Raw genomic sequence first — 27,409 nt, 5'->3', positions numbered from 1 at the left:
AGAGCACAAATTCTGAGTATGGGTCACCATACTTGGCTGAATGTCACTTCACTATCACTATCCACCATGGGGTTCTTGGCCTCAAAAAGACCCCGCACTAAAAACTCCATCTTGCAAATGAAAATGCATGCATTGCATAGATGACTTGCTGTCGTATTTGTGTACAATATTGGCGGCAGAATAGAAAAATGAACATTTATTCACACCACACCAACAATGCTAATGTGTATGTTTCTGTATGCATTATATTACCAGATAATACCAGTGTTCCCTCGCACATGCATACTAATAATGTCATAGAGAGAGAGATAAGTTGAACACATGCAGTTAATACAGATACGTTGCTTACCTTGTCTGTGGAAGCTGAATCCTGAGGCAGAAAAACTGGAGGCTGAAGATGGAGGAGACAGTCAGACATGTTGACTGCATCAAAAACTCTTTTTCTCTTCACAACAACTTAATGACTGTGTGATTATCATCAGAAGTTCAGAAGAAAGTGACCATGGTGACACAAAGCAATGCAGTACACTAAAAGTTATTTTAAAAAGCACTGCTTGGAAAGTAAAGTTATGATCTCATTATGTCATGAATAACAAAAATCTCATTTTAATAATGGAACTATTTTGCATGAAATTATTCAGAAAAAAACTCCTGAATTTAACATGATAAATTATTTCACGTTATGCTACAATTAGTTATTATGCTGTCATTTCAAAACAGTGTACTGACTAATTGCATCCATAAACATGTAAATGAAAACATAATAAATTACGGTTAAAAATATTGTGCTGGCTGGCCATTTACAACATGGATAAGAAGTTACTTTCAAACCCTACTTTAAAAAGCATTCGTTTCAGAGCGCAAAAGACTTTTAGAAGGATAAAAAATTAAAAACATAAATAAATACTTAATCATTCACCACCCACAATGTGATATGAAACCCTAACGAGTAATGTAGGGTTACAGAGTATTTTAAAGCATTTTAAAAAATTCAACTCAAATTCCATTTAAACTCAAACCAATATATTTTTATATGCAATTGGCCCTTTTTGTATAGAGGACTGTAATATTACTCTAACTACAGTTAAACCAGAGAACTTGACCGAATATGAAAGCGGCTCTCAGATGATCTTGAAGATACTGATGTGCTTTAAGTACATAATTCTTCTCTCACTACTGGCTGGTTTGGGCTCTTCACATCTCAGTAAAGTGTCATCATTCCACCTTACGCCATCTAATTAATCTACTGTTATTATGGTTTTAATATGGAAACTGGTCACCATTTGCACTTTTAGTTTTTTAAAAGAACCCTTTTAATTTCCTAATGTTATTTGTAACTTATTTAATTGAACTATTTAGTGTTTTTGGCACTATAGAACATCATTTGTGTATTAATAAACTAGCTTTGGGATTAAGAAGTTCACGGGATCTGTTTCTCGAAAGTCGGTGAACGAGAGTTAAAAGAATAAAATGGTTTAGATCTGATTGTGGTCTGGAAGAACTCGGTGGTCGGAGTCTGCTGATAGAAGTGGAGCAAAGCGGCCCGGGACTGAAGTCCAGCCAAATTTCCGCTGCAGGCTGGAAGCCCGGAGCTCGGATTTCAGGATGGGCCTTTAGCCAGCTGAGAAAATATGCGTGCGGAGAGACGGGGCCATTAATGCCAAAATCCTACTTTCAACCAAAGATCTAATGGCTCTTTCTGTACGGAACATCACTCACAGTAATGGCCGCCCTAACCGTAACTCAACACAATGGCAGTGTTTACCATTACACAAAGCCTCGGAGACTGTGAGTTAACTTTGAAAGGGTAATAGGAACTTGGCGGCCATAAAGGACAACAGAGATGCCTCACGGAATGCTGAGACAAGATCCTTGCGTGCTTACTGGTTCCTTTTAGTATTAAAAAAAAGTTGCTGTTGTCTTCGTGAATCACCTCCGTCTCCCCGCACCTTGTTAAAGGAGGCCCGACCCGCTCCCCTTCTAACACAGAAGTCGGCCAACCAGGCTCCTTGCTCTGTGTTTATATACTGTAATAAAGCTCCTCCCCCTGTCTGGTTACTCACTGCTTGGCCGGGTGGACCCGGTTTCCCTGGTATGCCATCGTTGCCAGGGATACCCTGTAAGAAGGAACTGAGGTTGAATCGGTTCAGGCTGTGGCCACAATCTGGACACCTCCTTCTCCAGCGGGGCAGAGGGAAAGTATCCAAAGCCCTGGACCCTCTCCTGGTTTGTGTTCCAGCTCGGAGTAGACATTTAATTTTTTTTTCTTGCCTTTCTCTGTCTATTTATTTTTTAAATCTCAGCTCTTCTGAGGCTTGGGAAATCAACACAACACCAGGTTAAAGACCACTCAGTGCTCACGGTGAGATCATACAGAAGGAAATCTGCCAGTTTATCAGGGTGATTTAAATGATGATGGGCTTAAATATCATCATAATTCCCATTGTGTATTTAAAACACAACTTATAAAGATATCAAATGGACTTGAATGAAATACAGCCTCACAGTGAGCTTCTGGATGGTTTTTAAAAAGAAAAAAGCAGCATGATCCCCAACTACTTAATTAATGTATTAAGATTACATTTAATTCATATTTTTGCGCAGTATTAATGCTTTAGATTTACAATCTACATTAAAATGTACATTTACTTTACATTAACTTTTAAAAGCGCAGGCATTAACAAAGCACATCCCACTGCACTATCCAAAAATCCCAGAAGCCCCTTTAAAGCGTGCAAATTTAACAGCAATTTTTAAATATAGCGCTCTTTTACAAACTACTTTACAATTGCATGACATTACATTTACATTACATTACATTTAATTGATGGCAGCTTTATGTATTAAAGATTATTTGCTAAATTAACATATGTTTTAAATGTAAACATTATTGGTGCATTATTATTAAATATGCTTTAGTTCAAGCCCAGAGTTACCCATGCAGGCCTTCCCGATTCAGAAGCCCCACAAAGAGAGCAGGATGGAGGAACAGAGAGAAAAAGCAGAGGTACAACCTGATGCCATCTGTTTCATACTCACCTGTGGGCCGGGGATTCCTGTAAAGCCTTGGGACCCTGGGGGACCTGGAGGGCCTGGTGGTCCAGGAGGCCCCTAATGCACATTAAGGACATTAGTCATTCATTACTCATTAAAAGAGTCACAATCACTCTCAGATATCTTTTTTATGTCTCTATAAGTAGAGTGTAGCACCGAAACCCTATTGCAATTGCTATTTTATTAGTTTTTTAATTTTTAATTTAAGCAGGAGAAGAGAGATAAAGAGTGAAAAGGGATGTGAGACCTGAGGACCAGGCTGCCACCTGCTCTCACCACCTGGGACCCCCTGCAAGAAAAGAGTAATCAAATGCAGCACTGTGAATTGCATCAGGTCTCATGATTTAAAAGGTTATGTTTAATAGCCCAAATTCTTTGAGTGTTTATGTGTGCGAGTGTGCTAATGTTTTCCTGATTATCAACAATGAAATAAAGCATTAGCTCACAGGTCCGCCAGTTCCAGAGAACATGTTATTCAAACAGTTGCACTCTCCTGGTTCACCCTATGATGCAAAAAAAAAAATATATATATTGGTTATAGTGAGTTGGACATTTTATCGAGTAAACTGCCATAACTAGTTTATACTGGTTCTAGGGTGATGATGTGGTTGCTAAAGTATTTAGAATGTTTTTTTATGTTGCAAGGAGTTTTCTTATTGGAACAAATTATTTGTTTAAATTAAATATATTAAAAAATTACACAAAAGAGAGCATAACAACTCAGCAAAACTAAGATTTAGAACATTTCTGAATATGATACAGAATATATTTGTTTCTAATAACCAATATTAATTTTTTTATTGTTGTTTTATTTTTTGCTTTCTGACAATAACTAAATAACCATTTAGAGTACAACAAATAAATAAGCATTATATTACTATTATTAATAAATGAATGCATACTAATTTATTAAAATAAAATAGTATTAATAATAATAATGCTCTAATGTAATGACATTTGACAATGGAGAAGTATAAATAGCTAAAAAAAAAAATCCATCGTTTTATTCAACAGGAATGACAGAGCACTTCATCACACTTGGGAAGAATATGCATCATTTGATATCAGCTGCCACTTTCCTCTGTGTTTAGACAAATTAGTCAGGGAGACAACAGAGGACATTAAAGAATGAAGCATTTCCAGGGCTTTTCTATCGAGGTCTCTATTTCTCATCTCCCTCACACACACTTCCTTTCTCTTTGATACTCTGTGATAGGGATGCACCGAATATTCGGCCACTGAAAATTTTCGGCCGAAAATGGCCCAAAAGTGCATTTTCGGTTTTAGGCCGATAGACTTTTATCACCGAAACAACACGGCCGAAATGTTATGATGACGCAAACAGAAACCGCGACCTGCACGTGCACCTGCATAGTGCAGAGCACGAGCTCCCCGCTAGTGATGGGAAGTTCGATTCTTTTCCGCGAACCGGTTCTTTCAGACGGTTCGATTCAATGAACCTGTTGAAAAAAACGGTTCAGCGGTTCTTTTACGCTCAACGTAATGACATCATTGGCGATGACGTAATGGCGCCACGTCTATCAAATATATATATATATATATATATATATATATATATATATATATATATATAATTTATTTATAAGTCAGTAATCATAACTTTAGTCAGTTAAAAACCTCATAATCATGAAAAGTTTACATTTGAGTTTTGCAACAACGCACCCAAATACAGTAACAGCAATAATGTGCATACAAGGATTTAAGTCTTGAAGATATAAAGTAAATAAATTAGGTGTCATCAGTGCAGAAACCATGATCCACTTACTACACATAATCCATTGCGATGTATTTTTTATTAAATGAACTTACGTTTCGCCAGATTGCCCTTCATCCAAGCCCTCAGTTTACCCGCGCTCATAACATTAGCACAGAATCAGTTCAGAATCAATCACCAAAAGAATTAGTTCAGTTCAGACGCTCTCTGTGTTGGTCTGCTTCACGCTGAATAACACATGCGCAGTATCATCAGCTTCTCGGGTCTCGAATCGGACGCGTCCGAAAGAAACGGTTTTCAGTTCAGTGTACTGATGATCAGAAAACCGATGCAACCGGTTCTTGACTCGAGAACGAGAATCACTCTAACCGGCACGTGCTGCAGTTCAGTTTCATCAGCTGCTCTACTCGTGTTCATGTTCGGTTTACTACAAACTCAATTTGTGAATGCTTCATCATTAACTATATATACAGTACAGATATTTCATAAATCATCCCTTATTCCTATTAAACATAGAGTCTTAATTATTGTCCAACTTCCCTGAAAACCCCTTTGGCCTATACATTATCTACAATATACAGATTAGAAACATTCATCTTAAAAAAAAAAAAAAAAAAAAAAAAAAAAATATATATATATATATATATATATATATATATATATATATATAGTTATGTTATAACACTTTCCGATGTTTAACAAAATACTTACAAAATTACACGCATGCGCAGTATCATCAGTTCATTGGTTCTCAAATCGGACGCGTCCGAAAGAAACGGTTTTCGGTTCAGTGTACTGGTGGTGATCCGAAAACCGATGCAACTAGTTCTTGACTCGAGAACGAGAACTGCTCCAGTAGTGGGCGTGTTCGTTATCTGGCTCGGCTCGGTGTTCATCTTCAGTTCGGTCTTCATAGCAGTTCAGTCAGTGTACTGTTTGAGTACATGAATTTCTCCGGGATATTGGTTTATTCTGACTCAGAGGGAGTGTCAGTCACGTTAAAAAAGTTAACATCTTAAGTAATTTGTAGATTAATGCTTATTGGAGACGAACCGTTTCAAACGATTCAGTTCGATTTGGTGAACTAGTTCAACCAGTTCACTAAGAAGAACCGGTTAAATTGAACGATTCGTTCACGAATCGGACACAAAGACAGTAAAAGAAATGGACACAGCGTCCCCATTGGAACTCAATTGAGTCTAGTGAAGCCCATTTTTAGCGATTTTTAGCACTTCCGTTTCTGACGTGCAGACTCAAACTAAGCTTGATGACGTCAGCAACCTGTCTGACAGATGTAAATCTTCTAGTAGCTGTGCGTGCAAACTGCCATCGTTAATCTTGCAGAGACGGCGAGCTTGAGCGGGGAGTTCTTTGGCGTGAGTGAGCAGGAGTAAGTATTCTGATTAATTATTTTGTATAGTATTTTAAAATGTAACGCCAGTACTCCATATTAAGTTAATTGCCTGCGAGCTTCTCCTCCTGTCTGTACGGTAATTTCTCTACTGTGCGACAGAGAGTCGAGTGGTTATGACGCAATCGTTAGCCTATTTTTACAAAAACTGTTTCTACGGGGCCATAATGTAACACAGAAGGTAATGGAGCCCTTTATACATTGTCGTGTATCTTTAGAAATAAATAATGGACAAATGGAGTCTTTAAACGCCTCAGATGTAAAGTTATTCGCTGTCAAAGTGACACCAAAATGCATGGGAGTCAATGGGATGCTAACGCAAGTGAAGTTCTGCTACAAGATGGCGGCACGCAGCCGACTTCAACTTCTGGTCGACTTCCTTCCGGCCTGATCGGACATCACTACTCCCCGCGACATTCACTTCACACCAGTGGAAAATTCTCTCTCTTCTTATTCATTTATTCGCAGCACTAAAGCGTCTCCTAACAAAGAGATTAAGACGGACTACGAACTGAAAACAAAGAAAAGTACAGTCTTATAGAGTCTGTTAGCACACGTCTCACTGATATCTTTTCGGATCCTCTGCACTTCATCGCGAATGTGCTTGATCCGCGTTATAAAGACCATTACTTGGATGCGGAAATAAGCCAGCGCTCACACACACACACACATATATACATAAATAATATCAGATTGTAGCCATATTTCTGCTAGAATTTCTGCTAGATTTCTGCTTTAATTTAATAAAAAAATTGTATTTATGCCCTGGCCCTATTTAAATACACTCTCTCAAATATTTCTCAAATGTCAGGCAGATGACAAGCTCAACTGCTCAACAGCTAGATGGTTATCTGTTTGAAGTCCTCATCCCCAGAAGTGATAACAGGCTTGCCTACTGGAGAAGTAATGCACTTTCTAGTCCTACAGAGAAAAATTTCAAATGCACTTCACAGAACAGTTCATTTTAAAACCTTTCTGCAGGCCAGTAGGCCTGTACATTATTATTTAATATACACATGAGTGGGATACATTTTTAGTTAGAATTTTATTTTATACTGTGCATTGTTGCAATGTGCTTAATAAATATTTGCATAATTTGTAATTATGTATTTTTTTAAATAATTTATGTAATTGTAATTATCTTTGAAACTTTAATATTAATTTATGCAATTGCAATGTCTTAATTTTAGTAAAGTTAGTACACGTTCATAGCAATGAATGCAATGGTACTAATAATTGGCATAATTTCTTTCGGTGTTTCGGTTTCGGTTTTCGGCCTTGGTTTTCGGTTTCGTCCAAGAATTTTCATTTCGGTGCATCCCTACTCTGTGATGTTGTCAGATTACAGATGACAGCTGTTTTATTCACCAATTAATAGCCCTGTTTTAGCTCGAGGGCATTTTTTTACTTTTTCAGCACTGTCAAACTCTTGTCAGACTTATGCATCTGTTTGTCTCTCCAGGGTGGACACATCACAGTACGTACAGACGGTCGCTCTAAACATTACTCCTCCTATTCATCGTTCCCTCCAAACACGCATTCTCACAGCTTTGGGGAACTAAGAAATCGCCTCCCCAGCTTACTCATCCAGACATTTACCTTGTCACCCTTAGGCCCAGTGGAACCCTGGAAGACAAGGAGAAACACACACACACAAAGGCTCAGTTAGACAGTGTTATTATGTGTAACTCTCCAGGGCCAGCAATATGAGTGTGGATCAGGGAGGAGCAGCGCCAGGTGACGTGATGCAAGCAGACAATGTGTTGCTGTTAGGGATCCAGGCTCTGTCTGTGGCATTGCTCCTCAAGCTCTCTGCGACAAAGCCTCAAGTAAATAACATCCGATGCGAGAACAGACAATGGTAACTTTGTTTTTTTAATGAGATGAGCTCTGGCAAGACAACACACTCTCACTGCTTTTGTCTCTACAGTTTATGAAAGTTCATATGATGCCATCTCTAGACGGCAGAGCAATGAACAACGGACAATATGCTTGGGTGTATTTGTTAATGGCAGATCTTAATATAGCAATAAGCTAGAGGAGTTGAGCAAAGCATTGCTGGAGAGGACTAAATAAATAAATAAACAGACTTACAGGACTCCCATCCTGACCCGGTATCCCAGGCAATCCTTGTGTACCATCTCTACCCTGTGACACAGAATATATAAATCATTTAGTGCAAGTGCAAGACAAAAAACAACAACAACGCGTGTTCACTCATTACTAGGGCTGAAACGATTCCTCGAGTAACTCAATTACAAAAAAATGATCGAGGCAAATTCCTCTGCCTCGAAGCCTCTTTTAATTTATTTTAAATCTCACGTCAGGTTCTTTCGCAATGATTTTTTTAATGTGACACAACGCGTTGACGTCACCCACCAAGCGGAAGAAGACACAAGCGTGAGTCCTTAATCGCATACTGCAAGGAGTCAGCAGTGTTTTGATTTGAGGGAGAACATCGTGGCGTGTGTCCACTGAAAGATGGAGCTGGCATACCACAACTAGGGCCCTATGATTTCCGCGATGCAGAAAAGGGAGGAGGGAATAGCGGAATCCAGTCATAAAAACGGAATTTACAGTTAAACGCGGAATGGCAGGGAATTTGCCAAATTTTGAATGAATTAATCAAAAATAGGTCATTGCACTTACATCAAATCACGATATGTACTAATATCTGTACATATTAAGCCGGAACAGTCTATTTAAATATGAATCCTGCATGTTCTGCGTGTCTCTGTTAGTGAATGGCGCAGAAGCGCGTCTTCCTTTATCAAGCACACCGAAGCACGCGTGACGCTCCGGTGATTTCAGCGTCCGCTGTCCCACTAAATAAGGACGTGAACACATGAACAACATCTCCAGAACTGCTCTGACAGTCACTTCATGAGCATTTGACCGTTTGATTTGAGTAAAACTAGCGCCACATCACATATACAGAACTGTAAAGGTACGTCAACCCGTCAAAATAAAAGTCCGGTTAAAGACTATTGTTCAGCAGAATGTATATAGCCCACCACTAAAAAAAAAATCAAACATTAAGGTTCAATCACACAACATTTATTCCATGTTTTATTTTTAATAGTCAACCCCCTTCGTTTACCAAAAAGTTAAGTTAATTTTCAATAATTAAAAGATAAATTAAATTAATGTTTTATGTGTTTAATGTGCATCTCAGAAAATGCTTTATTTAAAACCCCAATTGAATGGCACTTAAATGCACTTAATTCATCTGTCAATTTTGGTGTCATTGTTCACAGTACAAGTACAGACAGAGAAACAATGGGTAAAAATTAAATGTTTATTTTTGATGTATGCATTGCATTCTATGCATTTAAAAAATAAAAATATTTTTTTTCTAAAAAAGGAAACTTAGTTGTTCATTTTAAGAGGGCTGTGACGGTCACGGAGGGACTGCATGTTCAACATGGACGTTAACCACACAAACACACACCGAAACTGTTTGGTGATACAAGAATTTATTGTAATTATTGACCAGAGAGTGAATAAAATACCTGTAACCCTCAGGCCACACTCTCCACTGCAGAAACAAACACAGACTACCTTCCATTACAAAGACATTTACATTTACAATGGTGGCCAACACCATTACCACATGTGGAGGGACAAACTCACAGAAAACACTTTACACATGTTCCCTTAAATATACAGAGTCTGAAAGAAACATATTGGCATGATGTTCTACTTAATAAATCTACTTTGATGTTATTAATTCATTCACATTAAACAGGAAATAACAGCAACAACTCGGCCACGTTGCCCCTGGAACCCCCACGCTCAATTAATACAAGGTAGATTCTCACCCTAAGCAGAACCAATAATTCCTGCCATTGTTTCTTACCAGGACTCAAAAAAATAATGGGACAAACGCTACACGGGAACAATACACATACGCTGAGTCCCAATTCGCATACTATCCGTCCTAAATAATATGCGAAACTAGAATTAGTACGTCCCAAATCGTAGTATGTTGAAAAGAGTATTCCAAAGATACCCGGATGGTCTACTGTTTCCGGTTAGAATTCGAAGTGCAGATCAATGCACACCCTAAGTGCTAATATTGTCCACAACCCATTGCGTGCGGAAGGGAGGAGCTTTGCGATGGCTTTGTTACACACATTGCACAAAAACGTCAGAACCAGCCGCCTCACAAACAACCTGCGTTTGGTTCTACGACGACGCCGCCCTGCTTCTTCACTCCTCAACTTGGTAGAAGAACACATTGTAAAATGTATTGTGAAAAAAAAATGATGAGAAAAAAAGATGGGAATAGTAAATAAAATTGTATTGGACATACAAGAATGAAGGAAACGTTAACAGTTGTGGTGTGCGTAACAAGGCAACCACGTTGTCGTTCACGTTGCATGACGTCATCGAAGTATGTCCCAGAACGTGCATACTCTTTTGCTACACACTCAAAAGTATGTACTTTTTCCTCACAAAAAAAGTACATACTTTTAGGTCGTAGTATAAGTAGGCGAATTGGGACTCAGCAATAGTTTACAGGTATTTCATTCACTCCCTGATCAATAATTACAATAAACTCTTGTATCACCAAACAGTCTTGGTGTGTGTTTGTGTGTATGTGTGCGTATTAACGTCCATATTGAACGTGCGGTCCCTCCGTGACCGTCACAAGACCCAGGAGTCTTATTTTCTCTTGCATAATTAATATTGCACTTTAATTAAGCAAAAACACATTTTATCCGATTACTCGATTAATCTATGGAATTTTTGGTAGAATACTCGATTACTAAAATATTCGATAGCTACAGCCCTACTCATTACAATCCCTATTTTCTGTGATGTGAAATAATATATTGTGAACATGACTATGAATAACAGTATACTATAATATGAAATATGCACTTAACCTGCATCATTTATTATGCAAAAGACATAATCTACATCCATTATGGCATTCAGATATAAAATGTAATGAATAGAGCAAGAATATAAAAATGGCTGCCCCTATGACTGGGAACAAGATTTTTGTCCATGTTTTATCTCAAGTTCTTACCTGGGGTCCAACTTGTCCCATTCCCATTGGCCCCTGTGGCCCTGGTGGTCCCATTTCTCCCTTTGGACCCTATTGATATTAAGGAATATATTGGAACAGCAGTGAGGTTTGATCCATTGTGTCTTTTGGACTGAGGAGTACTGTGTTATTGCATTGGTGATCTACCCTTTGTCCCTCTGGTCCAATTGGCCCTGCAGGTCCTTGACGTCCTTCTGGACCCTGTAAGATACACATGACTGTTTTCATACTTGGTTTCTATATTGAGGGGGTTGTTTTATTTATTATGTTGATTTGTTATTGTGTATCATACACTACTGTTCGAAAGGGTTAGTACTTTTTTTTTTACCTTTTTATTCAGCAAGAATGCTGTAAATTGATCAAAAGAGACAGCAAAGACATTTATAATGCCTTAAGATTAATACAACAAATAAATGCTGTTATTTTGAACTTTCTATTCACCAATAACTCTGAAAAAAATTATAACTTTCCACAAAAATATTAGGCAGGACTGTTTCAACAGTGATAATAACAAGAAATGCTTCTTAAGCAGCAAATCAGCATATTATAATGATTTCTGAATGATCACGTGACACTGAAGACTGGAGTAATGATGCTAAAAATTCAGCTTTGTCTTCATAGGGATAAAGTACAATATATTCAAATAGAAAAAAGTTATTTTAAATTCTAATGCTAATATACAACATGTCTGTTTTACTGTATTTTAAACCAAATACATGCAGTTTTGGTAAGAAACTTCAAAAACATTTTAAACATTATACCGACCTCAACTTGTAAACAGTAGTGTATGTACCAGATAACAGTGGACAAGTAAAAATACAGACTCAAAGCGAGCAACATCTGCAAATTTGCACACTCAGAGGGCCAAATCCATGTGTGAACACCAAAGAACACAATACTTTTGTGCACTTACAGCAACTCCGGGAAAACCTCTAGGTCCCTGCTCACCCTGAGTGAGAATATCAAAACATTACAAAGAGATATTGCATTTAAAGAAATATTTAAATGCACATTTCTCTAAAAAATAGTATAAATGAAAACAGATTTTCTGAGTGATTACAATAGCTGTTCATTCACCTGCAGTCCTGGAAGGCCAATACCTGAAGGTCCAGCATCGCCCTAATATTAAATAAACATAAGCCTCACTCAACAGTCAATCTTATCACTCTCGCACACATGCATGCACATTAGTCAGGTGTGTAACTTTACCTGACTGCCTTTGAGCCCTGGAGGTCCCTGGATACCAGGTGGGCCTGGCCGTCCCTATGGAATAAAGATAATATTGTATGATGTGCCCATTTTACACAAGCAGTTCCATTTTTAAACTCACATATGCAACCAAAATATAATGTGTTCAATTGCTTAGAAAGGTGAACTCCTCCTCGAAATATTGGAGTTAGGATTTGGTACCTGTTTGCCTTCTCGCCCCTCGCCTGGCAAACCTGGCTCTCCTCTCTCTCCCTTGGGTCCTGGTAACCCAATAACATTGCCATTTCCTTCAGGGAGTGATGGGCAGCTGACACACGCATCTCCCTGGCATTGTAGACACAGATGCAATGAGAAAAGACAGAAAGCTTTCAAATTGCAAGTGAGCAGGAATCTAGATGGTCAACCAAAATATCTGGTATTTTTTTGCCTGCAAATTTAAACACAGTCATATAAAAGGTGTAATCTATTATATCAACAATATGAATGATGAATGAATGATTGATGGTGCATAATTTACTGCAATGTAATTAATATGTGACCGCATGATCAATGTTACATGACAGTGACCTTTTCTCCTTTTAGTCCATTATGGCCATTCGTGCCTGGTTCTCCTTGAGGTCCCTGGGGTCCAGATGCCCCATCCACACCTGGGTCTCCTTGTAAACCCTGATCACCCTATAAACATAAAAATCATATTTAATGGCTAGAAAAACCTCTATTGTAGAGTAAAAAAAAAAAAAAAAAAAACTTACTTTTTCTCCTTTGAAACCTTGAAGACCTGGTGGCCCCTGTTGAGACATCCATTTTGAAAACAAGGTCAGTGTGTTTTGGGCTCCTCAAATTAAACATTTATACACTGATACACTAGAAGCAACACATCACTCTTGGCTTCTCTTATATAAAGTGATCATAAAATAGTCAGGCTTACCTGTTTGCCCTCTACTCCTTCTCCTGGTGGGCCTGGAGGTCCTGGAAGGCCACGTTCCCCTGTGATCTTTATCGTAGATGGGCCACTTCCAAACTCAGAGTTTGTGCCTTGGCACACGCCACATGAGTCTCCCTTAAATAAAAGGCACATTAAAGACATCCACAGTTTCAATGAATTATAGAAAAGTGTGGTGTGAAAACATTCACTTACCTTTTCACCTTTTGGACCAGTTGCCCCTATACCGGGTTGGCCAGGAACACCCTGTTAAAAAATGACACCACTGGTGAAAATGCACTCTTACAGAAAAAATTATCTATCTATCTATCTATCTATCTATCTATCTATCTATCTATCTATCTATCTATCTATCTATCTATCTATCTATCTATCTATCTATCTATCTATCTATCTATCTATCTATCTATCTATCTATCTATCTATCTATCTATCTATCTATCTATCTATCTATCTATCTATCTATCTATCTATCCGTCTGTCTGTCTGTCTCTTTCTCTCTCTGTCTCTCTGTCTGTCTGTCTGTCTATCTATCTAGATAGATAGATGGATATATGGTTTGCCACACTTGTGCTTTAATGAAATCAGGATTCAAGCTGCATGAATTCATAAAAAATCATTTAAAAAAAGATTCTGAAAGATTTTGTGATGTTTTTGAAGTCTCTTATGCACTTATGCTAATCAAGGTGGTGACAAATACAGTAAAAACAGTAATGGTGTGTAATATTATAATTTGAAATATATATATATATATATATATATACAGTACAGACCAAAAGTTTGGAAACATTACTATTTTTAATGTTTTTGAAAGAAGTTTCTTCTGCTCATCAAGCCTGCATTAAAATGTAAATGTAATATTGTGATATATTTTTACAATTTAAAATAATTGTTTTTAAATTTATTATACTTTAAATTATCATTTATTTCTGTGATGCAAAGCTGAATTTTAAGGATCATTATCACATGATCCTTTAGAAATCATTCTAATATGATGATTCATTATCAAAGTTGGAAACAGTTCTGCTGCTTAATATTTTTTCAGAAGAAAAAAAAAAAAAAGAAGCTATGTTTTTAAAATCTAAATATTTTGTAATAACAATATACACTACTGGTCAGTAATTTGGGGTCAGTATTTTTTTTTCTTTCTTCTTTTTAAATAAAATCAATACTTTTATTCAGCAAGGATGTGTTAAATTGATAAAAAGTGATAGTAAAGAAAATATATTATTAGAATATATATTATTAGAATTTTTTTTTTATTTTGAATAAATTCAGTTATTTTTAACCTTTTATTCATCAAATATATTAGACAGCAGAACTGTTTCCAACACTCACACATTTTTTTTTTTTTTAAGTATATTCAAATAGAAAACTATTATTTTAAGTTGTAATAATATTTCACAATATTACTATTTTTTTTGTATTTTTTATCAAATAAATGCAGGCTTGATGAGCAGAAGAAACTTCTTTCAAAAACATTAAAAATAGTAATGTTTCCAAACTTTTGGTCTGTACTGTATATATATATATATATATATATATATATATATATATATATATATATATATATATATATAATTATTATATTTGCCTCTCAACTGTGGTATTTGTGTGTCTCCTGGTGCTGTGAGGTTGCAATCAGAATAACAAAGTCTGGAGTTAAGCTTAATCACCTTCTCTCCTTTATTTCCGCTTGACCCTTTTGGACCAGGTTTGCCCTAAAAAAACATCAGCATCTGCACGTTAATCTAATGCTGAGGTCAGTCATGAATCACAGATGCAAGTAAAAAACTCAAATAATATACAAGAATAATAATAATAAAAAAATGGTTGCTTACAGTTTTCCCATCGTTTCCTTTGCTGCCTGCATTACCCTATAACCAGATATGTTTTACACATGAATGTACAATGTATATATTGTATATACAATGTGATAAAGATTGTTTAAATTCGATAATTACCACACACACACACTAGAGACATCCACAGTGGCAACAAAAAGTATTGGACACATAAGACACACTTAAGCATTTCAATGTCCTGGGAAAAAAAATGGCATTGAAAAAATGCACTCTAACTTTTCTCAGAGCTAACTTTTCGCAATTACTTTTAACCATCTAGTCCCAAGGTCATTTTTAATGGATGTAAGAAGTCAGTTTCTCTCCACAGAGCTGCCCTAGAGAGCAACTACAGGTGTAGTTCATCACATTAAGTACAGAGGTGTTCCACTAAATTTGACAACCAAATTATTTTTGTGAAATTCTTTGTTTCAATTACCTAAAATCCATGAATTTAAGTGTCCAAATACTTTTCAGGGTCACTGAACATGCATATATATATATATATATATATATATATATATATATATATATATATATATATATATATACCTTTTTATAACAGTGTATGACCTTAAAACCATTTGAAAATGTAGAAATTCATCATCCTAGCGAATACATTTCCATTAGGTTTACCTTTTCCCCTTTTAGTCCAGCAAAGCCACTTGGACCTGGTTCTCCCTGTGCATGCAAATCAAGTAAAAAGAAAGAAAAGAAAAAGAAAAGCAGAGAATATCAGTGAATATTCTCTTGTTTAACAGACATGAAATGAAAGCCTTGGCTGCTTAATTCCCCAATCTGTCATTAGAATCATTTTTTAAAAGCATTTGTGCCTGAGGCTTATTTCTGAGCCGAATGTGTAAAGTTATACAGATCAGGGATGTCTGCGGTTATGCATGAGCCAATTTATGCATCTCTGCACACTCATACACAACCACTGAAGTGGATATCAAAAACTGTTTGCATTGTAATTTAGTACACTTCAGGACTTGTGGGAGAAAGCGATGCAGAAGTTTTTAACTGCTGTATGCTGGCTATCAATGTGCAATCTCTCCATCACGTTCACCTGCTCTCCTTTCTGCCCAACACCTGGATCTCCCTTCTCTCCCTTTTGAGCCCGATTCAAAATGCCCGCTGGAATCTCTCCAATGGTAGTGCAACCAGAACATGGTTCACCCTAAGAGAACAAAGATGGCAAGATTTTGCATCCTAATTTTGCTTCAGAACTTCTCCCAGTGTCAACCATTTTACAAACAGTGTTCAGATCTTTCTTGCCAACACTTGGCAGACTCACCTTTTCGCCTCTGGCCCCATCTACTCCTGGCTCTCCCTGTTAATGAATCACAATGCGAAAGACAGTTTGTAAAAATGGCTCAAACCCTGAATGACATTTTCAGTGACTCAGCACTCTTGAATTAAAAAAAAAAAAAAAAGCTGGCAGTTAGTTTAGTCTGGAATACACCGCAATGTGCTGTAGTTGTCACAACACAGCTGCTGACTTTTAAGAAAAAGCTCTGCAACAGGAAGCAGCTATTAACATAAAATTGATCATCATATTGTAAACTCAAAACTCTCTTCTTTTTCCAGAAACAAAACAAACTGAAAACTAAGTAGCAACAATGGGTCATTACAGTAGTTTGTGATGTAACAAAGATGAATGGATGACCACATTACGCCCACATGTACATATCAGTGACAGATATTCAGTGTCCTGGCCTGGCCAGTAATAAAATAATGATGAGGAAGTTGGATACATACTAAGAGTCTGTAGGGTCGTTTTTTTAATTTCTCATGTAAAGAAGGTATTTACACCTAAGACTGAAATGTACAGTAGCAAAAACAACCCAATTAATTCTAAGGGTCAGAGAAAGGGTGGAAAATTATGTAAATTATGACTACTTTTAGTGCAATAAATCCTGAGTTACATCATAAGTGGACCTCAGGGGAACAAAATAAGATCATAAAAAGAACTACACACACACACATTTTAAAATCTGAGAAAAAAAAAAAAATGAAAAAAATGTGAAATGTGAAGCGGCTTTGTGATGTTAAAGTAGCTTTTTTTTATCCACCAGATAGAGTGACTAGTAAATGCCCGGTTTATTAGCCATTTAATTTGTATTTTTATAATAGCCCACTTTGTGCTACTATATGTATTGTTGATAATTAATATTTTTACATATTTGTGTGTGTGTGTGCACTTCTATAGAAATAGTAAGTAAACGGCAAAAACGTACCTTCTGTCCTGCTTTGCCATCCAGTCCAGCAAGGCCCTATGTAGAGGCATGCAAGTATCAGAATCAGTCTCTCTAATCATGACACTAGCATCATCCTAGCTGACCGCAACTTCACTGTAAATGTCCCACATTTGCACACTGTCACTTTCTGCATCCCACACTCTCGCTCTCTGTCCTATAACTACTGTAGGTATGAAGAATAGATTGTAATGGTATTGGAAATCATTACAGAGAAGCGCATTATGGTATGCTGCATAGATTCCTTTTTGTCTGAATTTTTCCCTCTTGCTCTGAAGAAAAGAGAGGAGAAATTTGAATAGGATACAACCGTAGTCATTGAGTAAAATGAAATCTGACACAGAAAGTGGTCTAAACTTTAGTGGGGGGTGCTGGTGGATTTTATGGATGATAGGAGAGACCTGAATGTTCCTGAAGCTATAATGAAGCACGGTAGAAGATCTGTTCCAACTGTGAGAGGGTAGTGGTATGGCAACAGCATTTTTCATTCAACACAACAACAGCAGGCGAAAAAGTTCTCGCTGATTGTTGGCATATTTCATTGAGCTTGGCAAACACAAATATGGCGGGCCAACTGAGGTGAACAGCATTGTCAGCTGGATATTTTGCAATGATAAAGTGTCTACCAGGCACAGATTTGAGTATTGGAAGATAAAAGTAGTTTCAGGATGCTACACAGAGACATTTAATCAAACATGCTAAACTGTCTTTAGCTTTTTCTTTGTGATAAACAAGCAGTTTGTGGAGTTGGTTTTGAGAATGAACTCACAGGTGGTCCCTGTTCTCCTTTGCCTGGGGGTCCTGGTTCTCCTTTAGGCCCCTGCTTGCTCTGAACAGCCACAGTATTGCCAGTGGGGTCAAGAGACACCACTGGACATGGTTCACATGAATCTCCCTGGACACACACACACACACACACACACACACAAAAATACAATAACTTGTTCTTCTAAAATTGAAAACTGGTTAAAAACTAGCACTTGACTCGGACCCAACCCTATAGTATATAAATAATGCTTAAATACTTAATAATAAAATGACTTCCGTGTTATTAGTGAAAGTCATTTGGGTGTGGAACAACATGAGATAAAGTAAATAATGAAACTGTCCCTTTAAAAATAAAATAATTAAAGCAATAACAGTCAAGAATATGCACTGTGACTTTCTTTGAATTCTGAGGAGACTTATAACAAGCAACAGTTATGTTCATGCAGAATCTGAAATTCAGACTGCTTAGACTTACCTTCTCGCCTTTAGGGCCCCAAGGACCTCTCGGACCCTGTCAGTAAAACAAGCCACGTCATTGGGTATGCATGAACATTAGAAGAGCAGGAGAAACTCATTGAGTTGCAAATGCAAATTATGTGCTGATAGCTCCAGTGGTAATAAAACTGATTATGGTGCTGATGATAGTAAACACATTTTGTCTCTCACAGTGATCAGGAGAGTGATAGAAAATCAGGATAATTGGCATCTTCTGTCTTAGAAATTCAGCACGTCATCGTTTCACTCTAACATCCCTTTATAGGTCACTTACAGGTTCTCCAGGCTTTCCATCTTCACCATGTATTCCAGAATCCCCCTAGAAATGGAGAGAATGTTATTAGATGTAACACTACACAGAGCACACACAAAAAAAAGCTAATGGTAGATTTTCATTACGGATGAAACACATTTAACATTCTCTTTACTTTGTGGTTATAGCAGGACAACATAACATACTTTCTCTCCTTTAGATCCTGGAGTTCCACCAGGGGGCCCCTGTGAGATAAAAACAGCTGTTTAGGAAGTAAAAAAAAAGAGACAAAATAGAACACTAGCACACTGATAACTCTATAATGCCCAGTATACAGTACACTGTGTATGTTGAACAGTCCAAAATATGCAACAATAGATGCTTTAACACCATTAGAATACAAAATGTACAGTATGTCACATGACATCCAATTGTATGTTAATTATTAATTTATATTATATACACGCTATTGTTCAAAAGGTTGGGGTAGGTGAGATTTTTTAATGTGTCTTATGCTCACCAAAGCTGCAATTATTTAATCAAAAACAGTAAAAACTGTAATATTGTGAAACACATTTAGAATTTAAAAGAACTGTTTTTTATTTCAGTATTATGTAAAATGTAAATGTATGTAAAATATAACTTATTCCAGTGTGGCAAAATCATCAGTCTCAAATGATCCTTCACAAATTATTCTAATATGCTGATTTATTATTACATTTCTTGTTATTACTTTTATTGAAAGCAGCTCTTTAATATTCTTGTGGAAACTGTGATACATTTTTTTCATGATTTCTTTTTTTTTGAGTAATGGAAAGTAAAAAATATATATATATATATATATATATATATATATATATATATATATATATTGTAACATTATAAATGTTACACTGTCAATTTAATGCATCTTTGCTGAATAAACATTAATTAAAACTTTTGAACACTAGTGTACACCTCAAAGTATCTAAACAATTTCTCTCTTTTTTAATTGATTTTCATTTTTATTGGGCTTTTATTAACTTATTGTATTTTTAATGTGATGGTTTTTTTATCCAATTTTGGTGTACAATATTTTAAGTCAGTCTGATCAAATAATAAGTTACAAAATATAATTTTCAATGAATTTTGATCATTGAAAAAAAAAAATCCTCTGATAAACTTTGCAGTTGCAGCTTCTATTTTTTCAGCACTGTTTTTGGACGTTGGCTCTATATTCTATCCAATAAACTCAAAGACAATACATTAGAGAATACATCTAAAACCTAACAACTTTAAAATGTATTAAAACCTCAATTTGGAATCTTAAAAAAATGTCTAGAAAGAATGCATTTAAATGATGAATCTTCCTACTGGTGGTCCTGGCTTTCCAACTCCAGGTGGTCCAGGAGGTCCTGGGCGGCCTGGTTCTCCTGCAAGCCCTTCTGGACCAACTATACCAGGAACACCCTGTGAATTAATCAACACTGAGAAAGACTTGCGATGCATAACAAGCACTAAAGATAATGACACCACCAAAACTAGTTCATTTATAGTATCCCAGAAAAACATTAAATAATCCCAAGAGGATCAGTCCGTTTTACCTTTTGTCCTTTAGGGCCCACCACACAAATAGGATTAGCTCGACCCTGTGACAGCCAAGACCGATAAAAGATCATTAGCTTGAGTTCATCTCAAACGCTGGCATTAGCAGTATCACACTGCTTATATAGCAACCCTCCAACAGGAATCAAACAAGTCAGTTCACCGATGACTGAAGGCTTAGATAGATAAACAGTTTAAAAGCAAATTCCAAATATCCATTAGTCGGCTCGGCCATATTCACCATCCCCTTAGCATCCTTTGTATACGGAAAAGAAAAGATTAAGCATAATGCGACCCGACTATCCATTTAAAAGAATCAATGAGGCTGCATTGATTTGTGGCTCTTTGTTGGCTTATGTAATCTATGCAGCATTAAGAAGATTTAACACCCAAACAGATATCTAATGAGAAGAAAAGGCAGCACTGAGTATATGGGTAAGAGTCTAATGCATAATGCTTTGAGTGTTGTGAATATATGGAGCCACTTTAAACAACATAAAAGGAAAGAGACTCCTGCATCCTTTTAAATTTAAAATGTGTGCACAGAGACATATTATGCATGCTATACAATTGCTTTTTGAATACACTCCTGCAGCGAGACGATTAAATATATTAACACGTCTGAAGGAGACTCAAGAGGGCACTGGAATATATATATATATATATATATATATATATATATATATATATATATATATATAATGTGCATAAAGTATGATCATCTTTGACTTCCACATCAAATGCTAGTCACTTACATTTGTGCCTGGATTTCCAGGCAAACCTGTGGCTCCGACTTCTCCTTTCTGTCCTTTTCCACCCTGAGAATGCGTATGAGAGTGAGAGACAGGCAGACAGACAGAAATGGAGATAAGTAAGTGGCAAGTTCTAATGCACTTATTAACAGTCATACCGTCTTCCTTTACCTTCACTCCTATAGCTTCTCCCCAGTTGGCAGCCAGACCCTGAAATGTAAGAGAATGAGAAATGGGTGAATCAATAGCCCGAAATAGTATCAAGATATCCCCTCTGCTTCAGTGAAGCCTGTTGAACACAAATTCAATCGCAAACCTCTCTCTAAGACAAGGGTGGCGCACACACTTACCGACTCTCCCCTCTCTCCTTTTTCCCCTTTAGCACCTTCTAAGCACTAAAACACACAGATACAGCATGTCACCAAAGGTACTAATTCACATTAAGTGGAGGCTAAAATATGAGATGAAAGAGGAAACCTGGAAGTGTTTTTTAAATGTTTATTTTAAAGAGTACAGTTAGTTCAGAACTTCAGATGACCAGTTTAAGGCCATTTTCCAGGCAAAAACCACATAGACTCACTCGTCCAGGAACTCCAGCACCAGTACAGTCCAAACCCTGAGAGGTAAAAAAAAAAAAAAAAAAAAAAAGTTTTTTTTTTTTTTTTTTTACAATTTAAAGAACAATACCACATATATACATGTGTATTAACATCCCTGACAAACTGTATATAAGCAACAGTCTTGCTTGTTCTGTATCAGCCTCCCTCCCCCCATCCTAAAGAGTCTTAATATCATCTTGATGCAGGGCTTTTCATTTAAGTTATTAATGTATTAAGAGATTACGGCAGTAAAAATGAAACTTTTGAGTAGTCGGCCAAGCTGGATCACTGGCACAGAAGCTAGCTCCTAATGAGGCATTTGTATAAGATGCCAAAATAAACAGCGCTGCAGTCATTTATTCCCAGCAAGCCTGGACAGAGAGTGGGACTTAGCACACAAACATGCTTATTTGGTATGAGTCAGTGTTTTACATTTCTTACCTGTTCTCCCTTCTCTCCTTTGAGGCCTGACTGACCCGCATAGCCCTCCTGAATAACCTGAAATAAAATGAAGAATTCAATGTACTCCATGTATATAGCACAGTGTCATATGAACCCTATGTTGAAAAGACCAGCGTGGATTGAGCCGGTAAGCAAAAAACATGTTTACTGAGCCAAGATTTCAATCTTGTACATGCAAATATGAAACAGAGCATGTGATGTGATAAAAGTACTCATCAACTGTGCAAAAATATCTAGCACTAGACGGAAAAAACAAACTAATATTTCTGTATTTTGTGTATTAACACTACACAGTGCATGTGTGTTTGCAAGTGCATTGATAGCTGCTTCTCATAATGTTCTTGTAAATGTTCCTTCAAAGCAGCCGCTGTCTTGTGGCCAACATTTAAACATTCATACCCAACATTTATCATGAATCCTTGCCAGATTTTTCAAAGACATAAATACATCTCTTTCCAAGGGCGTGATAACGCAGCACTCATGCACACTCATGCATGCAAATCCTGCTGCCTTCCTACACAGCCATTAAACATGCTGCACACACGAAAAGCTGACCGGGTATACCCACACTTGATTCCTCATTGAGCAGTACACAACCTGCACACTGGAAAACAGAGAAAACCATGTTGTTCCTATCCATGACACGTCTGCACGGTGATTTTTGAAACATCTTTTCGCTCCACTCTTTTTTAAACCAGCTTTGTTTTTGTTTTGATGTTGTTACATGTGTTGGCCTGCTGGTGGCAGTGCAACATAACGTTAATTGGCATGGGAGTGCAGAATCGGGGGCGCGCACACTAGGACCACGACAGCGTGTCATTTCAGCTTGCCGCAGCCCTCTCACGGGAGACAAAGATCAATAGGAACAGAACACTCCTTACGGCAATGTTCACCAACGCCTGCTGCAAAGCTATAAGCGAGAGGGACACGCAAAGTCAAATAATTATAAATAGCTGTTAGTTTTTAGCGGAAGAGCACAATTAAAACAAAATCCACCACCCGTCGAGTCCTGCTCAGCCAACAGGCAGTTAACGTGCATTGATGTGGTGAGGTAAGAGAGAAGGAGAGGAAGGGGCCCGGCTCTGAGAACGGTTGGCTGACGCACTGGGCTGATTCATTCTTTCCAGAGGTGCACACAGAAGAAAGCTACATGATGAAAATCAACTCTTTGAGATTTGCACGCACTCGCTCTGTTCGCATGAATGAATGGATTTATGTGCGATCCTATATTCTATTGTTAGAGACCACATCGTTTTAAGAGAGTCTTTGTCTATGACCAATTATGTGCTCAGTGCTGTGGTGGAATATACTGGGTTTAATACAATTTAAGCTCAAACAGCAGCATTTGAGGCATTATATGGCCACATATATTATCAGCTAATTTCATTACAAAGCAAACAATCTAGACCCATTGTTAACTCAAAAAGAGTCCCACTCACATCCCACTCAAATATTGCCATTTTCAGGCTTTGCATTTCATTTGAAAAAAAGGTAATACCTTTTTTCTATGAGTCAAAATATAAGTTGAGTGTTGAGTGGGTGCAGAGAGTGGAAATGGTGACAAACAGACAAGAGTTTTATGTGCGAAACATGGGTGTTATTCACATATTGTGCTAGAGAATCACATATGCCCACCAAATACAAGTCCCTCTAATTCCAAGTGGTTTAATATTGAACAGTATGCTCTGTTATCAGAAGTAAATGATCTCATGGGTTTGCCAGGGTTAGTGTCAATGTTCTTCCCATTGCAACTCAGCACACAGCAATTTACTTACCAGTTACACTGAAGTTCTACAGCTATTGGGTGAAATCTGCTGGGGCCACAATTCTTTTTTGTCAGGTTTGAAGCCTTATAATTGGGATTACCTGTCGCTGTTCATGGCAAATAGAAATATTTGATTTTATGTTTACTTAATTAAAATAACTTACTTTTTCTGCCAATTCCTTGGATCCAAGAATTTCCTGTAGAACATAAAAAACAAATAAATGGACAATGTAAGAAATGTTAATGTTATAAACTTAAAAAAGACATGAATCCAAAGTAGCTACAGATCTAATAACCATGTTTTCAGAAAACATGAAGATAAATCACATCAGGAAAGCCTCCTAAATAGGGTCTAGCAATGACTATTTACATATTATGCCATTTCTAACTTTTTATGCTTATCTAACAATGTTCTGCTGACTTGATGTTGGCAAATTCAAGTTTTCAAGCTTTATGTAGAATTGTTTGTATTGTCATTTTACAGTTACAGAGTTTTATCAGTATGATCAACAGTGACTATGAAACTCTTTTGAAAGAGAGAAAATGGGGAGGAGAACTGGCAGGAACGGAAAGGGGGAAGTGCAGTGAGGAGGGACATGATTTGAAAGAGAACATCGGGGAAAGGCAGAAAAACAAAAGATGTGTAGAGCAGATATGCAAGTAAATCATCGAGTCATGTCCAAGCAAAGAGGGCAAACACAGAATCGGGAAAGCTAATCAGACTGGATAGGCATGAAAAAGGAAGGAAAAATCATAAAAGCAAGAGTATGACAGAAAAGTGCTCAGTACCAAATCTCCGGTCATACCCTGAGATCCAGGTTAGAAATTGCTGAAAGCAGATGCACGCATGCATGCACACACAAATTCTAAAAAAGGGTTCCACAGAGAACAAGACATGGACATGTTGTCCGTATAGCTACAGGCTTGCACAGGATGGAAGAGAATTGTGATGACCTGTTCCAAAAACCCTGGTTGAATGAACGCATGAATAATGCAGGAAACTTTGTTTAGCTGCAACCAATTTCTCCCTCCCGGTGAGCTCGACAGAAAACGGATGTGATGACAGAAGAATGCTGTGCTTTTAAGGGATTTTAATGCGGGGTGGATAAAGGATCTGTGACGGAGGAAGGGGTTAATCCAGAAGAAGACTAATGCTAGCAGTGTCCAACACAGCCTGGAACTCATTAGAGTTTGTCGTAAAACACAGACTGCTGTACAAGACAGTAACCTGGGTCAGAGGAAAACATGGAAGCCCTTGTGAATTTTTTATAAAAAAATTTTTTTTAAATTGCCCTTTCTTCCCAAATGTATCTTCAAAAGATAAATAAAGAAAAGGGATGGAAGTATGTCTGTATCGAGCTCACAGCTGTGGAGCTGTCTGATAAAGACTGTATATGGAAGAATTCCACAAATTCACAAACACATTAACAAAATTACCATAATTTGTGCATGATCTCATGTACACGTCGGCAAAACATGGCAGTTTCTTTAAAAGTAATGCAACTGCAAGTATACTGAAAACATATGCTACATAAAAATAAATAAATATATATATATATATATATATATATATATATATATATATATATATATATTTTTTTTTTGGTTTGAAATGTGGAGCATGTCTATATATATATATATATATATATATATATATATATATATATATATATATATATAAGCATACACTGGAGAATTTAAGATGGTTTTTTTTCAGTAAATAAATACATTTTCTTAATATAATAAAATAAATAAATAAAATTAAATACATTTAATTTAGACAAAAATAAGCATTTATTTGTATAAATATATAAAGAGACCTTTCATAGAATATATAAATTAAAATCTTAACATTTTTCAATTTTAATTATAAATCAGGATTTGAATAAATAAATCAGTGTTATTGGGGTAATAAAAACAAACTTATTTCATTACATATATTTAATGTAAGTTTCTTTCTCAAGCAAATTCATGTCATTGTAAATATGTTTGCCTGAAAGTAAAATAACAATAATTTTAAATAATTCTTGCAGTGCATAAATTGTGCATTGCTGTCTAAATTCAGGCAATTGCTCAATTTGACTGGCAAGGTCAAACATTCATCATTTGTTAGTTCTGCAAACATTTTATCAGAGGGATTAAATGAGCAAATACTGAGACAGGAAGTGGCATTTAGCACAAAAAGTGATACATCTAATGTGTACCAATGGAGCTAATTCCTCTGTCACTATGACAGCTAAGATAAAGAGAGCATTTACACAACGAAACCATTTTAAATCATTTCCACCTCAAATCTCCCACTGTTCTCGTGAGAGAATTTATCCACACAAAGCTGGAATTGAATGTTGGGGTACATGGGACTGTGTGTTGATGTAACAAACTGCTTTGAGTGCTTTTGGCTCAAATACAGGGCCCTCTGGATGTAATTATGTCGCATGTGTGAGTGTATATGAAACAATACACGTGGCAAGCAGAGATATGTGACCAGTTGGAGACCAGCTGAAGTACCTTCACCAACCATCTTTTTATTAGCCTTGCTAATGATCATGACTCACTGCTGCCAGGAGAAACAACAAGAGCAGCCCACACCAACATCACAAATCCTCTTTTCCACAGAGGACAAGTTACTTCCCCCATACTGTATACACAGCTAGCGTTAGCAGTGAAAATAGCATCCAAATATCTGGTTTAAGTAGAAGTCATATCTGGAAAAGACTTAGGATTATTCATTGGGAAGGCTAAGACACAGAAATGCAAAAAGATGTGATTTTTCAGCAGTCAATTTGTGTTGCTCTAACGTTGACAGATTTTTGTTTATAGTGTATGGTCGGCTAGCAGTGGGATTGTTTTAAAGGGATTGCTCACCCAAAAATTAAAACTCTATAATTTACTTGCCCCATTTTTCTCCAAACCTGTATGATTGTTCTTTTTCCATGAAACACGCAGGAGGTATTTAGCCAAATGGCATGATTTTATCTTTTCCCATAAAATGAAGGTTGATAATAGCAGCCTGCTGTCAAGTAATAAATAAAAAAAGTTCATTTTTATTGTGATTTTAATATAGGTCACACTTTATTTTAATGTATAATTAGTATATTCACCTAAGGAGACTGGCAAACCTATTTTAGGAAGATTATTTCTTTGGGCTTTTGGAGGCTTGCACACAGGAATTGTTCGGTTCGCACCATCTTTTAATTGCTGGTTAATGTGCACAAATGCATTTGATG

The 27,409-nt window shown here is 36.8% G+C and overlaps 1 protein-coding gene across 1 annotated transcript in view; it reads right to left on the bottom strand.

Moving 5' to 3' along the window:
• The window catches only part of col16a1 (collagen, type XVI, alpha 1), a 68,400-nt gene that overhangs the window by 19,073 nt on the left and 21,918 nt on the right, over nucleotides 1-27,409 (bottom strand). The window contains exons 9-44 of the mRNA XM_059556456.1: nucleotides 24,347-24,379; nucleotides 22,986-23,021; nucleotides 22,397-22,453; nucleotides 21,937-21,972; nucleotides 21,707-21,751; nucleotides 21,528-21,566; nucleotides 21,360-21,422; nucleotides 20,604-20,648; nucleotides 20,374-20,469; nucleotides 19,227-19,265; nucleotides 19,042-19,086; nucleotides 18,748-18,783; nucleotides 18,274-18,399; nucleotides 17,487-17,522; nucleotides 16,544-16,579; nucleotides 16,316-16,426; nucleotides 15,886-15,930; nucleotides 15,250-15,285; nucleotides 15,085-15,129; nucleotides 13,604-13,654; nucleotides 13,394-13,525; nucleotides 13,218-13,253; nucleotides 13,033-13,140; nucleotides 12,667-12,789; nucleotides 12,466-12,519; nucleotides 12,334-12,375; nucleotides 12,170-12,205; nucleotides 11,404-11,457; nucleotides 11,239-11,307; nucleotides 8,295-8,348; nucleotides 7,800-7,826; nucleotides 3,501-3,557; nucleotides 3,302-3,343; nucleotides 3,040-3,111; nucleotides 2,064-2,117; nucleotides 350-391 (exon numbers count right to left, since the gene is read on the bottom strand). Coding sequence (XP_059412439.1) covers nucleotides 350-391; nucleotides 2,064-2,117; nucleotides 3,040-3,111; nucleotides 3,302-3,343; nucleotides 3,501-3,557; nucleotides 7,800-7,826; nucleotides 8,295-8,348; nucleotides 11,239-11,307; nucleotides 11,404-11,457; nucleotides 12,170-12,205; nucleotides 12,334-12,375; nucleotides 12,466-12,519; nucleotides 12,667-12,789; nucleotides 13,033-13,140; nucleotides 13,218-13,253; nucleotides 13,394-13,525; nucleotides 13,604-13,654; nucleotides 15,085-15,129; nucleotides 15,250-15,285; nucleotides 15,886-15,930; nucleotides 16,316-16,426; nucleotides 16,544-16,579; nucleotides 17,487-17,522; nucleotides 18,274-18,399; nucleotides 18,748-18,783; nucleotides 19,042-19,086; nucleotides 19,227-19,265; nucleotides 20,374-20,469; nucleotides 20,604-20,648; nucleotides 21,360-21,422; nucleotides 21,528-21,566; nucleotides 21,707-21,751; nucleotides 21,937-21,972; nucleotides 22,397-22,453; nucleotides 22,986-23,021; nucleotides 24,347-24,379 — 2,058 coding nt within the window. The remainder of the gene's footprint in view (nucleotides 1-349; nucleotides 392-2,063; nucleotides 2,118-3,039; nucleotides 3,112-3,301; nucleotides 3,344-3,500; nucleotides 3,558-7,799; nucleotides 7,827-8,294; nucleotides 8,349-11,238; nucleotides 11,308-11,403; nucleotides 11,458-12,169; nucleotides 12,206-12,333; nucleotides 12,376-12,465; nucleotides 12,520-12,666; nucleotides 12,790-13,032; nucleotides 13,141-13,217; nucleotides 13,254-13,393; nucleotides 13,526-13,603; nucleotides 13,655-15,084; nucleotides 15,130-15,249; nucleotides 15,286-15,885; nucleotides 15,931-16,315; nucleotides 16,427-16,543; nucleotides 16,580-17,486; nucleotides 17,523-18,273; nucleotides 18,400-18,747; nucleotides 18,784-19,041; nucleotides 19,087-19,226; nucleotides 19,266-20,373; nucleotides 20,470-20,603; nucleotides 20,649-21,359; nucleotides 21,423-21,527; nucleotides 21,567-21,706; nucleotides 21,752-21,936; nucleotides 21,973-22,396; nucleotides 22,454-22,985; nucleotides 23,022-24,346; nucleotides 24,380-27,409) is intronic.

The sequence above is a fragment of the Carassius carassius genome, chromosome 8 (assembly GCF_963082965.1).
Source record: "Carassius carassius chromosome 8, fCarCar2.1, whole genome shotgun sequence".
NCBI lineage: Eukaryota > Metazoa > Chordata > Actinopteri > Cypriniformes > Cyprinidae > Carassius > Carassius carassius.
Note: the sequence above shows the minus strand (reverse complement) of the source record. Positions and strands in the feature narration are given on the sequence as shown.